This window comes from Mobula hypostoma, chromosome 8 (assembly GCF_963921235.1).
Source record: "Mobula hypostoma chromosome 8, sMobHyp1.1, whole genome shotgun sequence".
Classification (NCBI taxonomy): Eukaryota; Metazoa; Chordata; class Chondrichthyes; order Myliobatiformes; family Myliobatidae; genus Mobula; species Mobula hypostoma.
This window is the reverse complement of record NC_086104.1, coordinates 88519421-88538171: the sequence shown is the minus strand read 5'-3', so window position 1 is coordinate 88538171 and position 18751 is coordinate 88519421. Positions and strand designations below refer to the sequence as shown.

At 43.3% G+C, this 18751-nt stretch overlaps 1 protein-coding gene across 16 annotated transcripts in view; it reads right to left on the bottom strand.

Moving 5' to 3' along the window:
* The window catches only part of syne1b (spectrin repeat containing, nuclear envelope 1b), a 504374-nt gene that overhangs the window by 357666 nt on the left and 127957 nt on the right, over positions 1-18751 (bottom strand). For all 16 annotated transcript variants that reach the window (XM_063056272.1, XM_063056279.1, XM_063056269.1 and 13 more), the window contains 9 exons: positions 18314-18457; positions 14293-14466; positions 14051-14209; positions 13464-13628; positions 12206-12340; positions 9826-9984; positions 7673-7890; positions 3035-3143; positions 1958-2122 (listed from right to left, as the gene is read on the bottom strand). In XM_063056272.1, the coding sequence (XP_062912342.1) occupies positions 1958-2122; positions 3035-3143; positions 7673-7890; positions 9826-9984; positions 12206-12340; positions 13464-13628; positions 14051-14209; positions 14293-14466; positions 18314-18457 (1428 nt within the window). The remainder of the gene's footprint in view (positions 1-1957; positions 2123-3034; positions 3144-7672; positions 7891-9825; positions 9985-12205; positions 12341-13463; positions 13629-14050; positions 14210-14292; positions 14467-18313; positions 18458-18751) is intronic.

Genomic DNA, 18751 nt, shown 5'->3' with positions numbered 1-18751 from the left:
CTACCCTATGTGAAGTCAATCATCAGCTCTTTTGTTTTGTTAACATTGAGTTAGAGGTTGTTATTATAACACCATGTTACAAAGCTCCTTATCGTCTTCCTGTACTCCGACTCATCAGCACTGAGGTCAGATCCACTATGGTGGTATCATCCGCAAACTTGTAGGTGGAGAGAGAGCAGAATCGGGGCATACAACCACGAGTGTACAGTGAGTAGAGTAGGGGCTGAGGATGCAACCTTGTGGAGCACCAGCGTTTAGAATAATCCTAGCAGAGATTTTGCTGCCTATCCTTGCTGATTACAGTCTGTTGGTTGGGAAGTCAAGGATCTAATTGCAGATGGAGGCATTGATTCCCGGCGTCTAGACTTTGGTGATGAGCCTACTTGGAAACTCTTGAAGCACTTCATGAGGATGGATGTCAGAGCCACTGGGCAGTCGTCATTAAGGCACATTGAATTTCCTTCCGTACTGGGATAGCATTGATTTTCTTAAAGTAGGCAGGAACCTCAGAATAAAGCAAGGAGAGCCTCAGGACTCACACCAGCAGGTTCAGGAACAGCTATTACCCTTCAACCATCAGACTCTTGAACCAAAGGGTATAACTTCACTCATCTTCACTTGCCCCATCACTGAAATGTTCCCACAATTTATTCACTCACATTCAAGGACTCTTCATCTCATGTTCTCGATACTTATTGCTTATTTATTTATTTATTATTATTATTTTGGTTTTTTCCTTTTTTTTGTATTTGTTTGTTGTCTTCAGCACATTGGTCATTTGTCTGTCTTGCTGGGTATGGGCTTTCACTGATTCCTTTGTGTTTCTTGTATTTACTGTGAAGCCCACAGGAAAGTGAATCACAGGGTGACATATATTTACTTTGAACTTTGTAATCTGCAAGGTTATCAATTGTTGTTGAAATAATGGCTTAAACAAATAGAAAAATGAATAATCAAAGAAAAGCTAATATTTTTCTTGGATATAGTCATGCACTGGATTGACTGCCAATATTTTGAAGATGATTCATTATTATTAATTATATTGACTGCACCCCCATCTCACCTAATGCTGGAGCAAAGCTAGTGCGACATGTGTGGCCTCTGGGGAGGTTGAAAATCAGTCTGTTGAGGGAAGAAGAGGATCTGGTCCTCAGAGCGTGACCTCCTGCACTTGCCAACAGGGGCAACTTCGTACAGGACTCAGCAGCAGTGAAGAGAGGGTCCACCAGAACAGTGAAGAGAGTGTTCACCAGAACAGTGAAGAGAGGGTTCACCAGGACAGTGAAGAGAGGGTCCACCAGAACAGTGAAGAGAGGGTCCACCAGAACAGTGAAGAGAGAGTCCACCAGAACAGTGAAGAGAGGGTCCACCAGAACAGTGAAGAGAGGGTCCACCAGAACAGTGAAGAGAGGATCCACCAGGACAGTGAAGAGAGGGTCCACCAGGACCGTGAAGAGAGGGTCCACCAGATTAGTGAAGAGAGGGTCCATCAGAACAGTGAAGAGAGGGTCCATCAGAACAGTGAAGAGAGGGTCCATCAGAACAGTGAAGAGAGGGTCCATCAGAACAGTGAAGAGAGGGTCTACCAGAACAGTGAATTATTAGCAGGGGATATGGTCATGGTGTTGCTCAAAGGGATGTGTCAGGTGGAAATTAAATGATGCGATGCTGATGGGAAGGCAACACGAACTGCCAAATTTTACATAAATTAGGAAATATAACAATTCACAACTCTCCTAGCTCTAAGAAAATTAAACAAAATTGCAGAAGCTGAATTAAAAACAAATGAAAACTTGGCAAGCTGGGCCACATATGTGAAAAGAGAAACAGTCGATGGTAACATTTCAAATCTGGCACCCTCCGTCAGAACTACTCGAAGCACTCGTTCTATTTGAAGAGCATAGTACACAGTTAGACCGGTTCCACATCACGTCACTCTCTTAACTATTTCTCGTACCTCAGCAATTTGCTTCAGGAGCTCCTTGAATTCAGCTGATAGTTTGGATAGTTCACTTTCTTTTCTTTTTGCTTCATCCACACAGGAGTTCGGTATCAGTGCATCAAGTCTGTTTCGCAACCACAACAGGCTGGGCTCCTCTTTGTCGGCCTCTTCCTTAATTTGCTAAACATATATAAAAATCCATTCATATTACCATTTTCGTCCTTGCTTTCAAATCTGTGACTGCTCTCCTCCCTACTGCACAACATTGTCCAGTCATGCATCATTCCTCAAGCCCACTTCCCCCCCTCACCATGTTCCTTTGGTGACTCGACCCTTTCAAATTTCTTTTGTTCAACCATTGCCACCTGTGTCTTCTGTCACCTGGATTGAAGGTACTGAAATTCCATCCTCAAACCTCCCCCTCCCTTAGCTATTCTTTGCAACACACCTTTTAGGCCAATTCTGGTCACCTCTGCTGATGTCACCTGGAGTAGCTTTGGCCCATTCTGTGAACAGTGAAGCTGATGGAAACATTTTACATACTAAGCTGCAGAGGAGGGTGGGGAGCACCAAGGTGTCCTTGTACAACTGTTCAGTAAACCAGAGGCAAGGCGGCTATCACTGAGCCAGGATCCATGCCCTGGGGGAAGCTTCACCTGATGGAAGGGTGTAACATTGTGACATCGTTCCCCGGCCATGTCACCCTTTGAGCACAGCCTAATGTTGGATTATTCCTGAACCACCATCATAGCAGTCCTTACCACCTGTCCTCTGTCCACAGTGTCCACTTGGAGCTCCTGGTTGCCAGCCATTTCAACTCCCCTTCCCATTCCAACATCAACCTTGGTTGGAATGGGAAGTCAGATGACCTATCCTGGACCTCCTCTACTGTCACCCCATGTACCACCTGGGTGGTCAATCACTAGATGGCATAGACATTGAATTCTCCACACCAGCAGTCTCTTTCAATTATGCCCAGTCTCTGTTTTCAGCTCTGACCATTCCCACTGTCTCCACCCTTGGACTGACAAAGCTTCTGCGTTTGTTTTGTATCATACCATTCCATTGGGCATAGCTATACAGTCAACAAACCTCCAGTGCAGATTTCAAATCTCCATACTTCTCGGGATCATTAGTTCCAGATTTCATCTCCGTTAGCTGCCTTCTCTTTGCCAGAATCCAGTTTAGTAGTTGGGAAGACCTAAAGGAAAATAAAAAATGAGGAAATTTCAAGAACTTGCTTGTGAGAGAGGCAGACATATTAAGAAACAGTTAGTGGGGTGCTGAATGTAGCAATGTTAGGTAACTATTGTGAAAGAAGAAACATAAAAAGAAATGAGCAATGAAATGGGATTTGAACACCACTCACAGATAATGTCAACCAAGTGTCAATCCCAAACTCCTCCTTCACACTCTCTTCCAAATTCATTGCTCTTCCATTTTCCTGTCAACTTGTTCTCCACCAGACTCCCTGACACACCCACTACCAAATTCATTGCGTAAAGCCTCAACTTCACTCAGGTCCTGACTTCTATCATCGTTCACAACAGCCTTTGAGAATTCCTCTACCATTGTCCCGTTACTCCAGGAGGGATTACCCAGAACAAATTCCTCTACCATTGTCACATTACTCCAGGAGGGATTACCCAGAACAAATTCCTCTACCATTGTCACATTACTCCAGGAGGGATTACCCAGAACAAATTCCTCTACCATTGTCACATTACTCCAGGAGGGATTACCCAGAACAAATTCCTCTACCATTGTCCCGTTACTCCAGGAGGGATTACCCAGAACAAATTCCTCTACCATTGTCACATTACTCCAGGAGGGATTACCCAGAACAAATGCTACACTGTTTTCAAGCCAGAACATCCACTGAGCACGGCACCCGAATTTCTCTTGAATAGATCAAAGAGCAGAGTCATAGAGTAATACAGCACAAAAACAGATCCTTCAGTCTGTTTGACCATGCCAACTCCTTCTAAATTTTTCCTATCTACATTACAGTATTTCTTGGTTCATTGGCTATGAATGTTACTGGCTGGCATCAGAATTTATTGTTCTACAAAAGGAAAGAACGTTTCCTTCCCTGAATGCCAGTGATCTGGAAGATTTTTTTCTTCTCTTTATAAGTGTGCATTTAAATTCCCAGCTGCAATGGTGGGGTTCAAACTCATGTCTCCGGGACAGTGGTCCAGATCTCTAGCTTTCAGACCATTAAGTTAACCACAGTGCTGCTGTGTTCTTCAGAATCCTGGCCAATACCTGCTTTCCATCCTCATCCTTACAACAGTCAACCTGACTAACCACTGCCTTCCTTCCACATTTGCCAGCTCTCTCTTTTCACAGACATTCCTTTTGACATTTTCAGAGTTATTATGTGAATTCTCTGGTTTTCTGAGTCCAGGGACCACCTCAAGCAATGTGTCATCCAATACTTCATGATTGCTCTGGAAGACAAAAACAATCAAATTCTCCAACACAAGCTGCCCCATCCTATCTCTCTCCTCTGTCCTTTTGCATTTGGTTTGAGTGGTTGAATAACAAACAAGTTAGTTAGTTTTCGTTTAGTTTATTGTTTCTGAGCACCACGGTTCCCGAGAGACACTGGATTGCATAGCAGGAAAGCTCAAAAGCAAGCAGGGGCAGTCGGGACAGCACCACAGTTCCTGAGATGGAAATGGATTGTGCATAACTGGGCACATGGCAAGGGCCAATAAAAGGAAGTTAGGTTTAAGCAGAGCGGCCTTTGTGGGAGTGGGCAGCGTTAAGAGTGGAAAGTCAGGCTTGGGCTCATAGAGGCTTCAGCAAGGAGATGTGGTCTGTAGGTAAATCATTTAATTTAATTTTTCTTTCTTGTTGCACAGTTAGAGTAGTGGGGATGCCAGGTAGGATAGTAGAATGCTCCTCTTGCAGGATGTGGAAAGGCAGGGAGACTTCGAAGGTCCCTGATGACTGCACCTGCAAGAAGTGAATCCAGCTGCAGATTCTTTCAGACTGGGTTAAGAAACTGGAGAAAGAACTGGAAGAATTCTGGATCATTACGGAGGCTGAGAGGTTGATCGACAGTGCATATAGGGAGCTAATTACACCCAAGCAGGACATCGGTGACGACTCAGATTGGACCTACAATATTCTAAAGAGGGAGAATGAGCAGCTGCTAGTCATGGTACGTATTGGTACCAGAGACAAAAGGAGGAGGTCCTGAAGAGAGAAATTATGAAATTGGGTAGAAAGTTGAAAAGCAGGACCTCCAGGTTAGTAATCTCTTCATTGCTTGCCTGTACCACACACCTGTGAAGGTAAAAATAGTATGATTTAGCAGATGAATGTATGGCTAAGGAATTGGTGCTGAGGAAGGGTTTCAGATTCCTTGATCACTGGGGAAGGTATGAACTGTAAAAAAAGGATGGGTTACCCCCGAACCTGAGAGGGACCAATATACTTACAGGCAGGCTTGCTAGAGCTGTTGGCGAGTGTTTAAACTAATGAGGCAGGGGATTAGAACTGGAGTGATAGGGCTGAGCACGGGGCAGTTGGTATACAAGTTTGTAGTGAGGATGTGATCAAGGACAGGCAGATAATAGGGCAAAATTTCAGACAACGAAACGAGTTGAAGTGTAACAGGAGCAAAATCGAAAGGGGCGATGAATATAAAACAGAAGGTGTTATATTTGAAAGCACATAGTAAGAATAAGGTAGATGATCTTGTATCACAGGTCAAGATTGGTAGGTATGACATTGTGGGCACCACTGAAATGTGGCTGAAAGAAAATTACAGTTGGGATCTTAACATTCAAGGATACACATTGTATCGAAATAACAAGCAGGTAGGCAGAAGGGATGAGGTGGTTCTGTTGGCAAAAATGAAATCAAATGCTTAGAAGGAGGTGACACAGAATCCGAAAATGTAGAACCCTAGTGGGCAGAGTTAAGAAACTGCAAGGGTAAATACGCCCTGATGGGAGTTATGTACAGGCCTCTGAGCAGTTGCCAGGATGTTGGGTACAAATTACAACAGGAGATAGACAAGGCATGTGAAAAGGCCAGTATTATGATAGTCATGGTGATTTCAATATGCAGGTAGATGGGAAAATCAGGTCGGTGCTGTATCCCAAGAGATGGAATTTGTAGAATACTATGACATGCTTTTTAAAGCAATTTTTGGTTGAGCCCATTAGGAGAAAGGCAATTCTGGATTGAGTGTCGTGTAATGAACCGAATTTGATTAGGGAGCTGAAGGATTGGGAACCCTTAGGAGACAATGATCATAATGTGATAGAATTCGCAGTTTGAGAGGGAGAAGCTAAAGCAGGTGTTCTCAACCTGGGGGTCCATATGAGGAGCGTTTGATGGCTTTGGGCCCGTATTCATTAGAATTCAGAAGAATGAGGGGTAACCTCAATGAAGCCTATCGAATGGTGAAAGGCCCTGATAGAGTGGATGTGGAGAAGATGTTTCCTACATAGGGAGAGTCTAGGACCAGAACAGAGGGACGTCCATTTAGAACAGAGATGAGGAAGAATTTCTTTAGCCAGCGGGTAGAACTCATTGCCACAGCCTGCTGTGGAAGACAAGTCATTGGGTATATTTAAAGCAGAAGTTGATATGTTACTGATGAGGCAGGGCATCAAAGGAGATGGCGGGGGAAAGGGGTTGAGAGGATTAATAAATCAGCCATGATAGAATGGCAAAGCAGACTTGATGGACTGAATGGCCTAATTCTGCTCCCATGTCATGGTCTTATATACACCATGGTTCAATGAATTTCCTTGCACAATCTCATAATGTGAACATAAAAGTCTGGGGTATTGCACAGTACTGTATATTGGTTAAATAGGAAGGTGGTTGGGAAACAGAAATAAGAGTACTTAGCTTTGTATTAGCTCAATAGTATTCAGTATTATTTGGCAACTGGAAAGATATAATATATAGTACTGTGCAAAAATCTTAGATTTACCCTATATTATTTACTTATATATATATATATATATATATATATATATATATATATATATATACACACACACACACACATACATACACACACACATATATATATATATATATGGAGAGAGAGAGTGAGAGAGAGAGAGACATATATACACACCTAAGGCTTTTGCACAGTACTCTATGCCCTTCAGAATTTTATGCACCTTTATAAAATCAATCTTCTACATTCCATGGAACAAAGTCCTTACCTATCCTACCTCTTCCTATAAATCGTTCCCTCAAGTCCTGTCAATATCCTTGTAAATCTTTTCTGCACACTTTCCAGTTTAATATCATCTGTCCAATAGCAGGGTGACCAAAACTGAACACAATACCCCAAAGTGTGGCCTCACCTGGGTCCTCTACAACTGCCCCATGACCTTGCAATTTTCATCCTCAGCGCCCTGACTTAAGAAGGCCAACTTGCCCAAAGCCTTTTTTCACTACCCTATTTACCTGAGACTCCACTTTCAGGGAAAAATAAAGCATTTTCCTTATGCTTATGATGTATCCCGTGTCCAAAGGAAACACATTGGAAAAAGAAGTCCACTCACGAGATCAGAAAAGCTGTACATCTATGACCTATCCATTTCAAGAGATATACATATTATTTTAATGAAGTCAGTCTGTGGAATTCCTTGTGGAGCAGATATGTTACTTTGGACCAGTTAGCTCAAATAACTTTTGTGTGCTGTAGATTTGATGTATAAATATTACTTTGCAAGTCCACGTTACCTTGTCTCAAACTCTCTCCACTTGTCAGGTTGATCCAGTATTTTCTGATAGGTGGCATCAATCAGTCCTTTCAGTTCTCTCAGGGTCGTTTTGTCCATTTCATGCTTTGCCCTGATCGCCTCATACTTCTTAGTTTCTGGAAGCTTTTGGCAGAGATCTCCAATCACCTTGCCCCTTTTCTTGCACCACTCGAACTTGCCTTTGTCCGAAAAAAATTCCTGAAAAAGTTATTGATTGATTGATCGAGCTGGTTAGTCCGCCCCTCGGCTGAGGTGTGCCTGTTCCAGCCAGACACACAGGAGAGTTCAACCCTGCCCATCACCCAGAGCACGGTGGGGTGGTCTGTGCCAAGTAACTCATCTCCTTACTTCCCAAGGCCTGTTCGCCACCCGTGAGGCCCAAGCGGGGAAGTTGAAAGACTAACCTTTGCTTGCCTAGATAGGTGCTGCATCAGCATTAAGTAACACCACTCGTATCCAAAAGTCTGTCTTGAAGACATTCAGAAACTGAGTCTCAACAGCCCTACTGGGCTGAGTGCTCCAAAGATTCACCATCCTCTGGGTGAAGAAGCTTCTTCCCACCTAAGCACTGAATGACCGCCACATTTTTTGAATGTGGCACCCGATTCTAGAAAATCCAGCCAGGTAACGGTCACCCCTACATTGACCCCCATCGTGGCCCACTAGAATTGTGCAAGATTCAATGAGATCCATTCTTCAACACACTCAAGAGTATAGGCCCAGTCACTTCATCCCTATTCATTGGACAGCCCCCATCTCCAATCCAGGAATCAGTTTGGTGAACTTTCATTGTACCCTTTCTATTGCTTGTGTATCATTCCTTAGTGGGTAAACAAGACCTCAACACAACCCCATGTCATAGAATAAAGTGCCTTGTACTCAAAACCTCTGACAATGAAACCCAACGTTCTATTTGCAAACCTGATTGCCTGCGGTACCTGCACACTAATGTTCAGTGATTCATGAACAAGGACACCCAGGACCCTCTGAATGACGACACCTCCACTTTATCACCAAATAAAAATGCACAAGTTAAAAATACTCTACTCTTTTTTTCTACATTACATTTATTCCTTGCCCAAACACCCCACTTTTCCATCCACCTCAAGGCTCTCTGCAATCTGCTCACAATTTATCTGTGAAATCCAGCTTTGTGTCATCATTAAGCATTAGATTACTCGTCCGAATCATTGGTACAGATTGTGAACAGCTGGAGCTCCTATTTCTGTCATCGCAAAATCCTAATGTGATAATTGCCCTTTTCTTCCTACTCTCTGTTCCCTTTCTTTCTTTCTCTGGCCATGAACCAATTCGAAATCTGCACCAATATATTATTCCTAATACCATGTCTTCTAATTTTACTTAATAACCTTTTGTATGGCATGTTATCAATAGTCCCAGGTATCTAGTCCTGATTCCACCATGCTGCGTAATTAAGTAATATTTGAGTAATCTTGTGTGTGTCCGTTGATCCTGCATTCTTGGTCATTTAAATAATTCATCACAAGTTACAGGTATAAAACGTGAATTGCATACATCATCACACGACCATGTGAGGTATGCATGCCTCGCGAAAAGTAAACATGAAGTTTGGACTCCCATGTCTTCCTTTGAATTAGTCTAATGCTTTGAAGTTACAAAAAGTAACACACCACATCCACTGCTTCCCCCTTTTGACTCCCACTAGTTAAAATCTGAAAAAAAAACTAACAGAAACAAAATTTAATTCTTCTTTTGTAAATCCTGGAGACGCAGTGTAACATCTTTGGAAGCAGGATGCCACAGCTCCAGGAACGCTTTCCACCTCAAGCCTGAGGTGCAAAATTAAAGCTAGGGTTGAGTATAAACATTATCAGGGACTATTTGGACTGACTGGCTGTTTCTCTTCTAGAAATGCTGTACAATCCACTGTAGCTTGACTGATATCCATCCATTGAAAATGTACATTTAATTAGACCATAAGAAATAGGAGCAGGCCACTCGGCCCATCGACTTTCTCCCTCTTGTACTTCTACAAAAGCTCCCAATTCAATGAATACTTGTTGAAGGTGGCTGCTTCTTTGCCAGCCACACAGTGAAGTCACCTACAGGTGCTAGTGATCTTGATCTTTTATTTTTCCCCACCATGCTTACCCTGTGTTGTTCAATGAGTTCTTCACTGCTCATGCTGGCTAACAACTTGCACTCCCGACTCAGTTCGGACTTGCACTCTTCCACAGTTTCCACCAGTTTATTTCTTGCTGCCTCAATCTGAAGCTGGAGCAGGTGGTAGGGAGCTTCAGCCTGAAGGTCCTAGAAACATCCAAAGAACACTACTAGAATCACAAAGGTAAATCTATATACGGGTGATTCCAGTCCCGCAAGCCATTCTGCATCAAATACCATGGAATATTATGACTGGTACCCAAATCACATCTATTTACAATGAGAAGAAAAATCTAAACTCATTCTGTACCAATATCAAACTAAGTCAAAAGTTCCCTGTCAACTTCCAAATTCTTGCCCCAACACCACAAATGTCAAAAATGTGCTAAAAAAAGATAGCTCCAAAGTACAATCATGGAGCCTTCCTCTCACAATTAAATGAAAACAAAATTGCAGATGCTGGAAATCTGAATCAAAAACAAAAATCCTGGAAACACTCAGCAGAGCAGGCAGCATCTCTGGAGAGAGAAATTGTCAGCATTCCAGGTTTACAGCTGATTCGCTTCCCCACAGATGCTGAGGATTTTCACCATTTTAGTGATTAAAATGCACTAACTGAGTTGCTTACATTCTCTCGTCCAAATCATTGATACAGATTGTGAACAGCTGGAGCTCCTATTTCTGTCATCACAAAATCCCAATGTAATAATTGCCCTTTTATTCCTATTCTCTGTTTCCTTTCTTTCTTTCTCTGGCCGTGAACCAATGCAAAATCTGCACCAGTATATTACCCCTAATACCATGTCTTCTAATTTTACTTAATAGCCTTTTGTACAGCATCTTATCAATAGTCCCGGGTACATAGTCCTGATTCCACCATTCTGTGTATTTAATATTTAAGTAATATTTGAGTAACCTTGTGTATATATATTTGTTGATTAAGCATTCTTGTTTGTTTAAATAATTCATCACAAGTATGGGAGTGCTGAACTATCAGAAGCAATACCCCCGGTGAGCATGTTCAGTACAATGGGCGTATGATTAAAGCCAGAGTGATGTCAGGACACTTTCTCACACCAAAGACAGTGGGAAGCTTTCTCTCAAAAGGTAATGAATGCTGAGGCTCATTTGAAAATCTAGAAGCTGATTTTTTTCTTCTTGGAAAGGGTATTTTTGTTTCATTTCATTCAGGGGCTCTGGGCGTCCTAAGGTATCTGAGAATTTTGTACAAAGGACAATAAGAAGTCAGATTGGGTGTGTGATGTGGAAGGGAAAGGGCAAGAAGTGGTGCTCCGTATCTCTGCTGCTCTTGTGTTTATGGGCACTAGACATTAAGAATGTGTTAAGTGCTGTTGAAGAACACTTAGCAGGTTGTGAAGTTCACTTTCTCCATGATATACACACAGCCTTGGTGAAGGGAATGAATACTTAGAGAGGTGAGTGGAGTGCCTGTCAAGGGGCTGCTTTCTCCTTGGTGTGACAAAGTTTTATGGTGCTCCACATGTATTCCACAAATATTCCATCACACTCGTAAATGGGAATCTTGTGGATAGTGAAGTGTTTTAGAATGTCAGGAAGTGAGCCATTTGCTGTCACCCCCTAAGCCATCCTTCTAGTCCTTTTGAGCTTCTGGTCAAGAGGGGCCCCAGAATATTGGCAGGAGGTGATTCAGCGAAGGTGTCATTGGTTATCAGGAGGCAACTTAATGTTCTCTTTTTGGAGATGGTCACAACTTGGCACTTGTGTGAGGTGAATGTTGCTAGCCACTTGCCAGACTGAGCCTGTATATCATCCAGGCTCCTGCTACATGAAGAATTCTTCATTCATTATCAAACATTCCCAAGTACCGCCTGAAGGCAGAAGGACAGTCTCTGATGAAGCAGCTGAAAGTCGCTGAGTCAAGGACACTGCCCAAACAGATTCCTGCAGTGGCACTGTGGAGCTGAGATAAATGGCCTCCAACAACTATAAATAGCTTCCTCCAAGCTCTTTTTATTTATCATGGGCTTTGAAGGCTGAGCCAGTGTTTAATTGCCATCCCTAGTTGCCTTTGAGATGGTGGTGATCAAACGTCTGCTTGAATCACTGCAGTCATGGATATGTGGGTATACCCACAATACTGCATTGGCCAGTTGGATCAAGTGTCTGGTAGAGCTTACAACCAAGCAGTCACGGGGGGTGGGGGAGGATCTCAAAGGCACATCGGGGGATGGGTCATTAAGCGCTAGGGAGCAAAACAGTATGTAGAGTAAAACTACAGCTTAAACAAATTATTTAGCAAGTTTGAGGGAATGAATGGCTGACTCTTGTTCCTAATAACAATTGCGCCCCCACCCCCCCCCCCAGCGTCTCAGCACCCAGTGCTAACCTTCCACTGTTTGTGCAGGCTTCGGACTGTTTCCTGCAGATTCTGCTGCTCCTGTTCAGGAAGGATGTCAGTCAGCTCATCACAAGCCTTCAAAAAGGCATTGAGGATCCTCTGGTCAAAATGGCTGAAGAAATCCTAGCGGGAAATAATTGGATCGTGAATAAGAGCAACACGACCTCATCAGCCCACGTCTCAACATACACAGCACAAGTGTACTGACTGCCCACTAAATGGTTTGAGCATGCACTCCAGCCCTGATCACAGGACCCGTAGTTTAACTGGGCGGGATCCCAATAGAATGTTCCTTCCAACAGTTTAGGGAGTTCAGCGTCCAGAGATTTGACTTGCAATCGGCGTCGCATTAAATGGCCACAGCTGACAGGGTTTAGCCTTTAGTGGGTTTGGTTACTAGTCTCACCATCATCTACCCTCAACAGGCAGGTCAGTGTTGTGCAGAGGTGAGAAAGCAGGGGCATGGAGGGATCAGCAGTGGAAAGGGTGAGCAATTTCAAATTCCTGGGAGTCAACATCTCTGAGGATCTATCCTGGGCCCAACGTATTGATGCAGTTACAAAAAAGGCACAACAGCGGCTCTATTTCATTAGGAGTTTGAGGAGGTTTGGTATGTCACCAAAGACACTCGCAAATTTCTACAGATGTAAGGTGGAAAGCATTCTAACTGGCTGCATCTCTGTCTGGTATGGGGTGGGAGAGGGGCTACAGCACAGGACAGGATCAAAATAACCTGCAGGAAGTTGTGAACTCAGTCATCTCCATCATGGCCACTAGCCGCTATAGTATCTAGGACATCTTCAAGGAGCGATGCCTCAAAAAGGCGGCATCCATCATTAAGGACCCCATCACCCAGGTCATGCCTTGTTCTCATTGCTACCATCAGGAAGGAGGTACAGGAGCCAGAAAGCACCCACTCAATGATTCAGGAACAGCTTCTTCCTCTCTGCCATCTGATTTCTGAATGGACAATGAACCCATGAACACGACCTCACTATTTTTTTTTGCACCACTTATCTAATTTAACTATCTGATATATATACGTACTATAATTATTATTATGTATTGCAATGTACTGCTGCCGCAGAACAACACATTTCTTGACATAGGCTGGCGATATTAAACCCGACCCTGATTCTGATTCTTTATGAACCTGTTCTGGGACAGTTCTCCTGTTGCGGTTCCCTAAGCGACAGGACGGGAACGGTACGTGCAGCCAGGTCTCACCAGAACACCCAATCCTCACCGTGTGCCTTGTGAGAAGCCGCTCAGGGTTCCCCTCTTCCAGCAGGGCTGTCTGGGCTGAGTGCAGGACCATCTCCAGCTCCTTCCTGCAGTCTTCAAATCTCTTCAGTAAGTTGCTGTTGGTTTCCATATGCTTCCTCCACTTCATTCCCTGTTCCACCATGTCCTGTCAGAGGATGCCATACAGGATGAATGATTATGAAAGAGCAATCTGTGTCTCCCAAAGCATCCCAAGTAATTTACAGTCATCGTTCAAAAGTGGCAATCACATTATGCAGTACAGGAACCTGTAGTCAGTAGCATACTGAAGGGCTGAACTGCTCAGGCTATTGATTGAGACATCATTATAAGCCAGGGGGATAACGCCCCTTTACTTCTCTGCACAGGTCTATGTCCCCTTGAGAAGGATGGACTATATTTAATTGACTGTGAAGCACTTTAGGGTTGAGAAAAGCATGATATAAACGCAAACACAATGAAATAAGTAACCATAGATCCATTTAAGGCTGTGAACCTTGGAGCAGAAAAGGTTGAGAAGAGACTTGAAAGAGCTGTACGAAATTATGAGAGGAAAAATTGGAGTTTCACCTGGGATGCAGCTTGAATCTGAAGGAGTTTCTTCTGAAGCAGAGAAGAGTCCAGGTGCATCATCACCTTACTGGAGTTGATCAGCTTCTGAACGGCCTGCAAGTTCCACTCTGCTATAGACACAGCTTTTTTGCACTCCTCTTGGCAGCTCGCCAGCTCCTAGAGGGGAATAAAGGGGAGATATTTGAGTTACAAAAACTTGTCACCTAGCTCTGCTGAGCCAGGGCAAAATGTTGACCAACCTGGTGTTGCATCTTGAAGACGTCTGCAGAATGGCCCTCAGCGTCAGTAGCTGAGGTGATCTGACTGGCTCTGTTCGCTGCCTCGTAGAAGGCAGTGATCTGCTTCTCCAGCTCGTCTACGGGACTGAGCAACTGCTGAGCTTCCAAGAGTAAGCTTTGACAGCGCTCTCGAACCTGCACAGCAGAACAGACAAGAAATGAACAGAGACACCAGCTGGGTACCAACTATACAATCTCTGTTGAATATTCCACATCCCTCCACAACCATTACTAGCTGTACATTAGCATACATTTCATTAAATGCGTTGTTGGACTGCGGTGTAGAATTGTTATTTTCCTTGTAGTTTAACTTTCCTATCTTGCTTATGTTTTTATATAATCACCTATGTAGGTGCAATTGTTCGGTGAATTTTTCAGTCATAATGCTATAGTTGCTTCTGTATTTTTCTAGAAACCTTTTAGTTTACAGTAGAAGGTAACACACTGCATGAATCTGGCTACTCAATGGGTTAATGGTTATCACTGGAATTTGTGTTATCTCTAGTTGAAGTATGAAATGACCATGATTACTCTGGCAAGTCCAAGATCTTTTCTTTGTTGTCTTGACACTTCTTCTTTGCTCTTGTAACACTTGATAAGAGGATCATAAGCAGTAAATTTTTAAGTAAGAGCCTCACTCTTGACTTCCAAAGAACATTTGGATCACAAAGCGTCAAGATGCAACAGTGTCCAGATCCAAACGAACTGGTTATGAGCTTAGCCCCTCTTCGGGGTCAAGGGTACATAATCCAGGCTGATACTCAAGTCCAGTATCAGTCAAGCAGTGTGCAGTGGCAAGGACAGCACCGAGATGATGCTGCACTATCAGAGGGCCAGGACTGAGGACAGGCTGCACAATCAAAGAGACAGTGCTAAGAGAATAATGCAGTATCAGGTACCTCTTCTAAAGCGTAGCTCTAAAAGGGCTTGCAACTGCAGGTTGAGGTGCAGCCTAGGGCACTCTCCAAAGAAGAGGAAAGAAGTTCATCTAGTAGCTCATTAATCTGTTTGTTAGAGCCTAGCTGACAGAAACATCTACAAAGTATCAGTGGTCTTGGGACATTCTCCTAAGTTACAGAGAAAGGTTGAACAAGTTGGGTCTTTATTCTTTGGAGCGTAGAGGGTTGAGAGGGGACTTGATAGAGGTGTTTAAAATTATGAGGGGGATAGATAGAGTTGACGTGGATAGGCTTTTTCTGTTGAGAACGGGGGAGATTCAAACAATAGGACATGAGTTGAGAGTTAAAAGGCAAAAGTTTAGGGGTAACATGAAGGGGAACTTCTTTACTCAGAGAGCAGTAGCTGTGTGGAACCAGCTTCCAGTGGAAGTGGTTGAGGCAGGTTCGATGTTGTCGTTTAAAGTTAAATTGGATAGATATACGGACAGGAAGGGAATGGAGGGTTATGGACCGAGTGCAGGTCAGTGGGACTAGGTGAGAGGAGGAGTTCGGCACGGACTAGAAGGGCCGAGATGGCCTGTTTCTGCGCTGTAATTGTTGTATGATTATATGGTTATATTCTGTAGCTGTGAAGCAGACCAGAATTTAATTTAATTTATTTATTTTAATATACATTTCTTATTTAATTTATAGTTGTTTTAATTATGTATTGCAATATACTGCTGCTGCAAATCAACATAATTCACGACATACTGCACGCCAGCGATATGAAACCGATTCAGGCTCTGAGATACAGGAAGTATCTCACTCTACTGGAGGTTTTCACTCGTTCTCCATTTCCATTAAAATAAAAGCATCTAGAACAATGTGTAAATCATTAGGGTCAAAGGACTGAAAAAATGTTTGAACAAAGTGATCTACAGGTGGACAGCAAAATTGACCCAAGAGCAAAAGTATTTTACCTTGTAATATCTCGTTAAGCAAAAGAACAGATCCACCAATCCTGTGAACATCAGTGTGGAGAAGTGGCTACTCCAGTCATAGGTCAGGTTTCATAGAACATAGAACATAGAATAGTACAGCACAGTACAGGCCCTTCGGCCCACAATGTTGTGCTGACCCTCAAATCCTGCCTCCCATATACCCCCCCCCTTAAATTCCTCCATATACCTGTCTAGTAGTCTCTTAAACTTCACTAGTGTATCTGCCTCCACCACTGACTCAGGCAGTGCATTCCACACACCAACCATTCTCTGAGTAAAAAACCTTCCTCTAATATCCCCCTTGAACTTCCCACCCCTTACCTTAAAGCCATGTCCTCTTATATTGAGCAGTGGTGCCCTGGGGAAGAGGCGCTGGCTATCCACTCTATCTATTCCTCTTAATATCTTGTACACCTCTATCATGTCTCCTCTCATCCTCCTTCTCTCCAAAGAGTAAAGCCCTAGCTCCCTTCATCTCTGATCATAATCCATACTCTCTAAACCAGGCAGCATCCTGGTAAATCTCCTCTGTACCCTTTCCAATGCTTCCACATCTTTCCTATAGTGAGGCGACCAGAACTGGACACAGTACTCCAAGTGTGGCCAAACCAGTTTTATACCGGAGCTCCATCATCGGATTGCAATTCCCCACTCTCTGTGCGATTTGGTGAGCCCTTTATTAATCAAAGCTTAACTGAAGAATTAGCATTAAATGGAGAACTTTAAATAAAACAGAGAATAGAAGAAATATTCAACAGCTTGGGCAGCAGCAGGGGAGACAGAAACAGAGTTAATATCTCATGACAACGATCTGAAGTAAGGCCATCAGAATGAAATGTTTACTTTCCACAATGCTGTCTGATTCGCTTGAGTATCTCCATCAATTTCCACTGTTAATAAGAATTCCAACATCTTTTCTCTTTTCACTTTTCCCTATCATTGAATACTAGCCACCATTCAGTCGCCCATGCCTGGAGTGATGAGGATGATTTAAGGGATGAATCGCACTGTGAGAGGAGCAAGACTGAGGGAAGACCTACCGTGCAATTGAAAAAGCAATACGGAGGGAGCGATATGGAAGATGTGACAAAGCAAGAACTAGAATCACGTGCAGGCACGGATAGTTTACAGATAGTGTGCAGTCAGCCCAGGCAAGTGAGGTCTTTTCAGGGAGGTCTTTGAAGAGCAGAGCTTCCCTTTGCACAACGGAAGATGACAGAGAGCCATTTGGCATACCGAGACACCGTAATGATGAAAACGAAGGATTCTAGGGTGACACGTACCATTGGTCAGGTACTAAGCCTCAAATATAATTGGGCTTTAACATGGAGATTCTAATACCTGTATTATTGTAGTGGAATTGGTGATTAATCATTCAAATAAGGAATTTGAACAAATTTACCAATTGGTCAATATCTGTATCTACAAGTCAATTCTGTATAAAATTGGTGCTTCTTTGTTCAAACTTTTGACCAGGTTGGTGACAGGGGTCATGCTGTGCACAAGTAAATAAAGTCTGATTAAGGAACGAGTGTGAGTTTTCAGTGGCAAAGACAGCGATGCCGAGTGAGGTTACATGAGACAGAGAACAGTGTACGGACCGTGCTATTCAGAACAGTGTGCGCACTGCACTATTCAGAACCGCATGCAGTCCACGCTATTCAGATGGTGACATTGCCTGGAGAGGTAAAATGGCTAGGTGTCCCATTAGCCTGAAGTTGGTCAAATGAAGCAAACTGGACAGAGAGAGACACCAGATCAGAAGGGAATAAAACCAGAAAATGCTGGAAATACTCAGCAGTTCAGGCAACATCTCCAGAGAAAGAAACAGAGTGGATGCTTGTCTGACCATAGTTAGATGAACACTGTTCTTTTCCAGTCTCATACACCGGAAATATGCTGACTAAATTTCAGATTTCATCTTAAACTTCATCAGTCCTGACGAAGAGTCTTGGCCCAAACCATCAACTGTTTCCACTCTGACAGATGCTGCCTGACCTGCCGAGTTCCTCTAGCATTTGATGTGCGTTGCTCTGAATTCCCAGCCTCTGCAGAATCTCTGGTGTTGCTCTGGCCTCTTAGCTTGGAGAGCACTCTCACCTTTATCAGCTGATCTTTAATGGTCGACATTGTGGCAAGCATTTGCGTCACTTCATCCTGCGGTGTGTCCTTTGTTAACTGTTGGGCTGTCTTGGAAACCACTTTATATTGTGCTTCCATTATTGGCACTTTCTGCTTTATTACCTGCAGAGCACAAAGGAAGGAGTTTGTGAAGGATAGCTAGCATTTAGCTCCTTTTGAAAATAGTCAATGAAATAAGGCATAGCTATGGGGCAGAGAGCACACCTACAGAGATCTCACCTTCTGCTTCAGCGCACTTACAGTGTTCACATTATTATCCAGTTTGATCAACAGCCACATTGACATTGAGACCGGTTAACAACAGCTAGGTGTCTTCATATCCTTTCTCTCATTCTCCCTTCTCCCCCTTCCGTCAGACAGAAGATACAAAAGCCTGAAAGCACATCCCATCAGGCT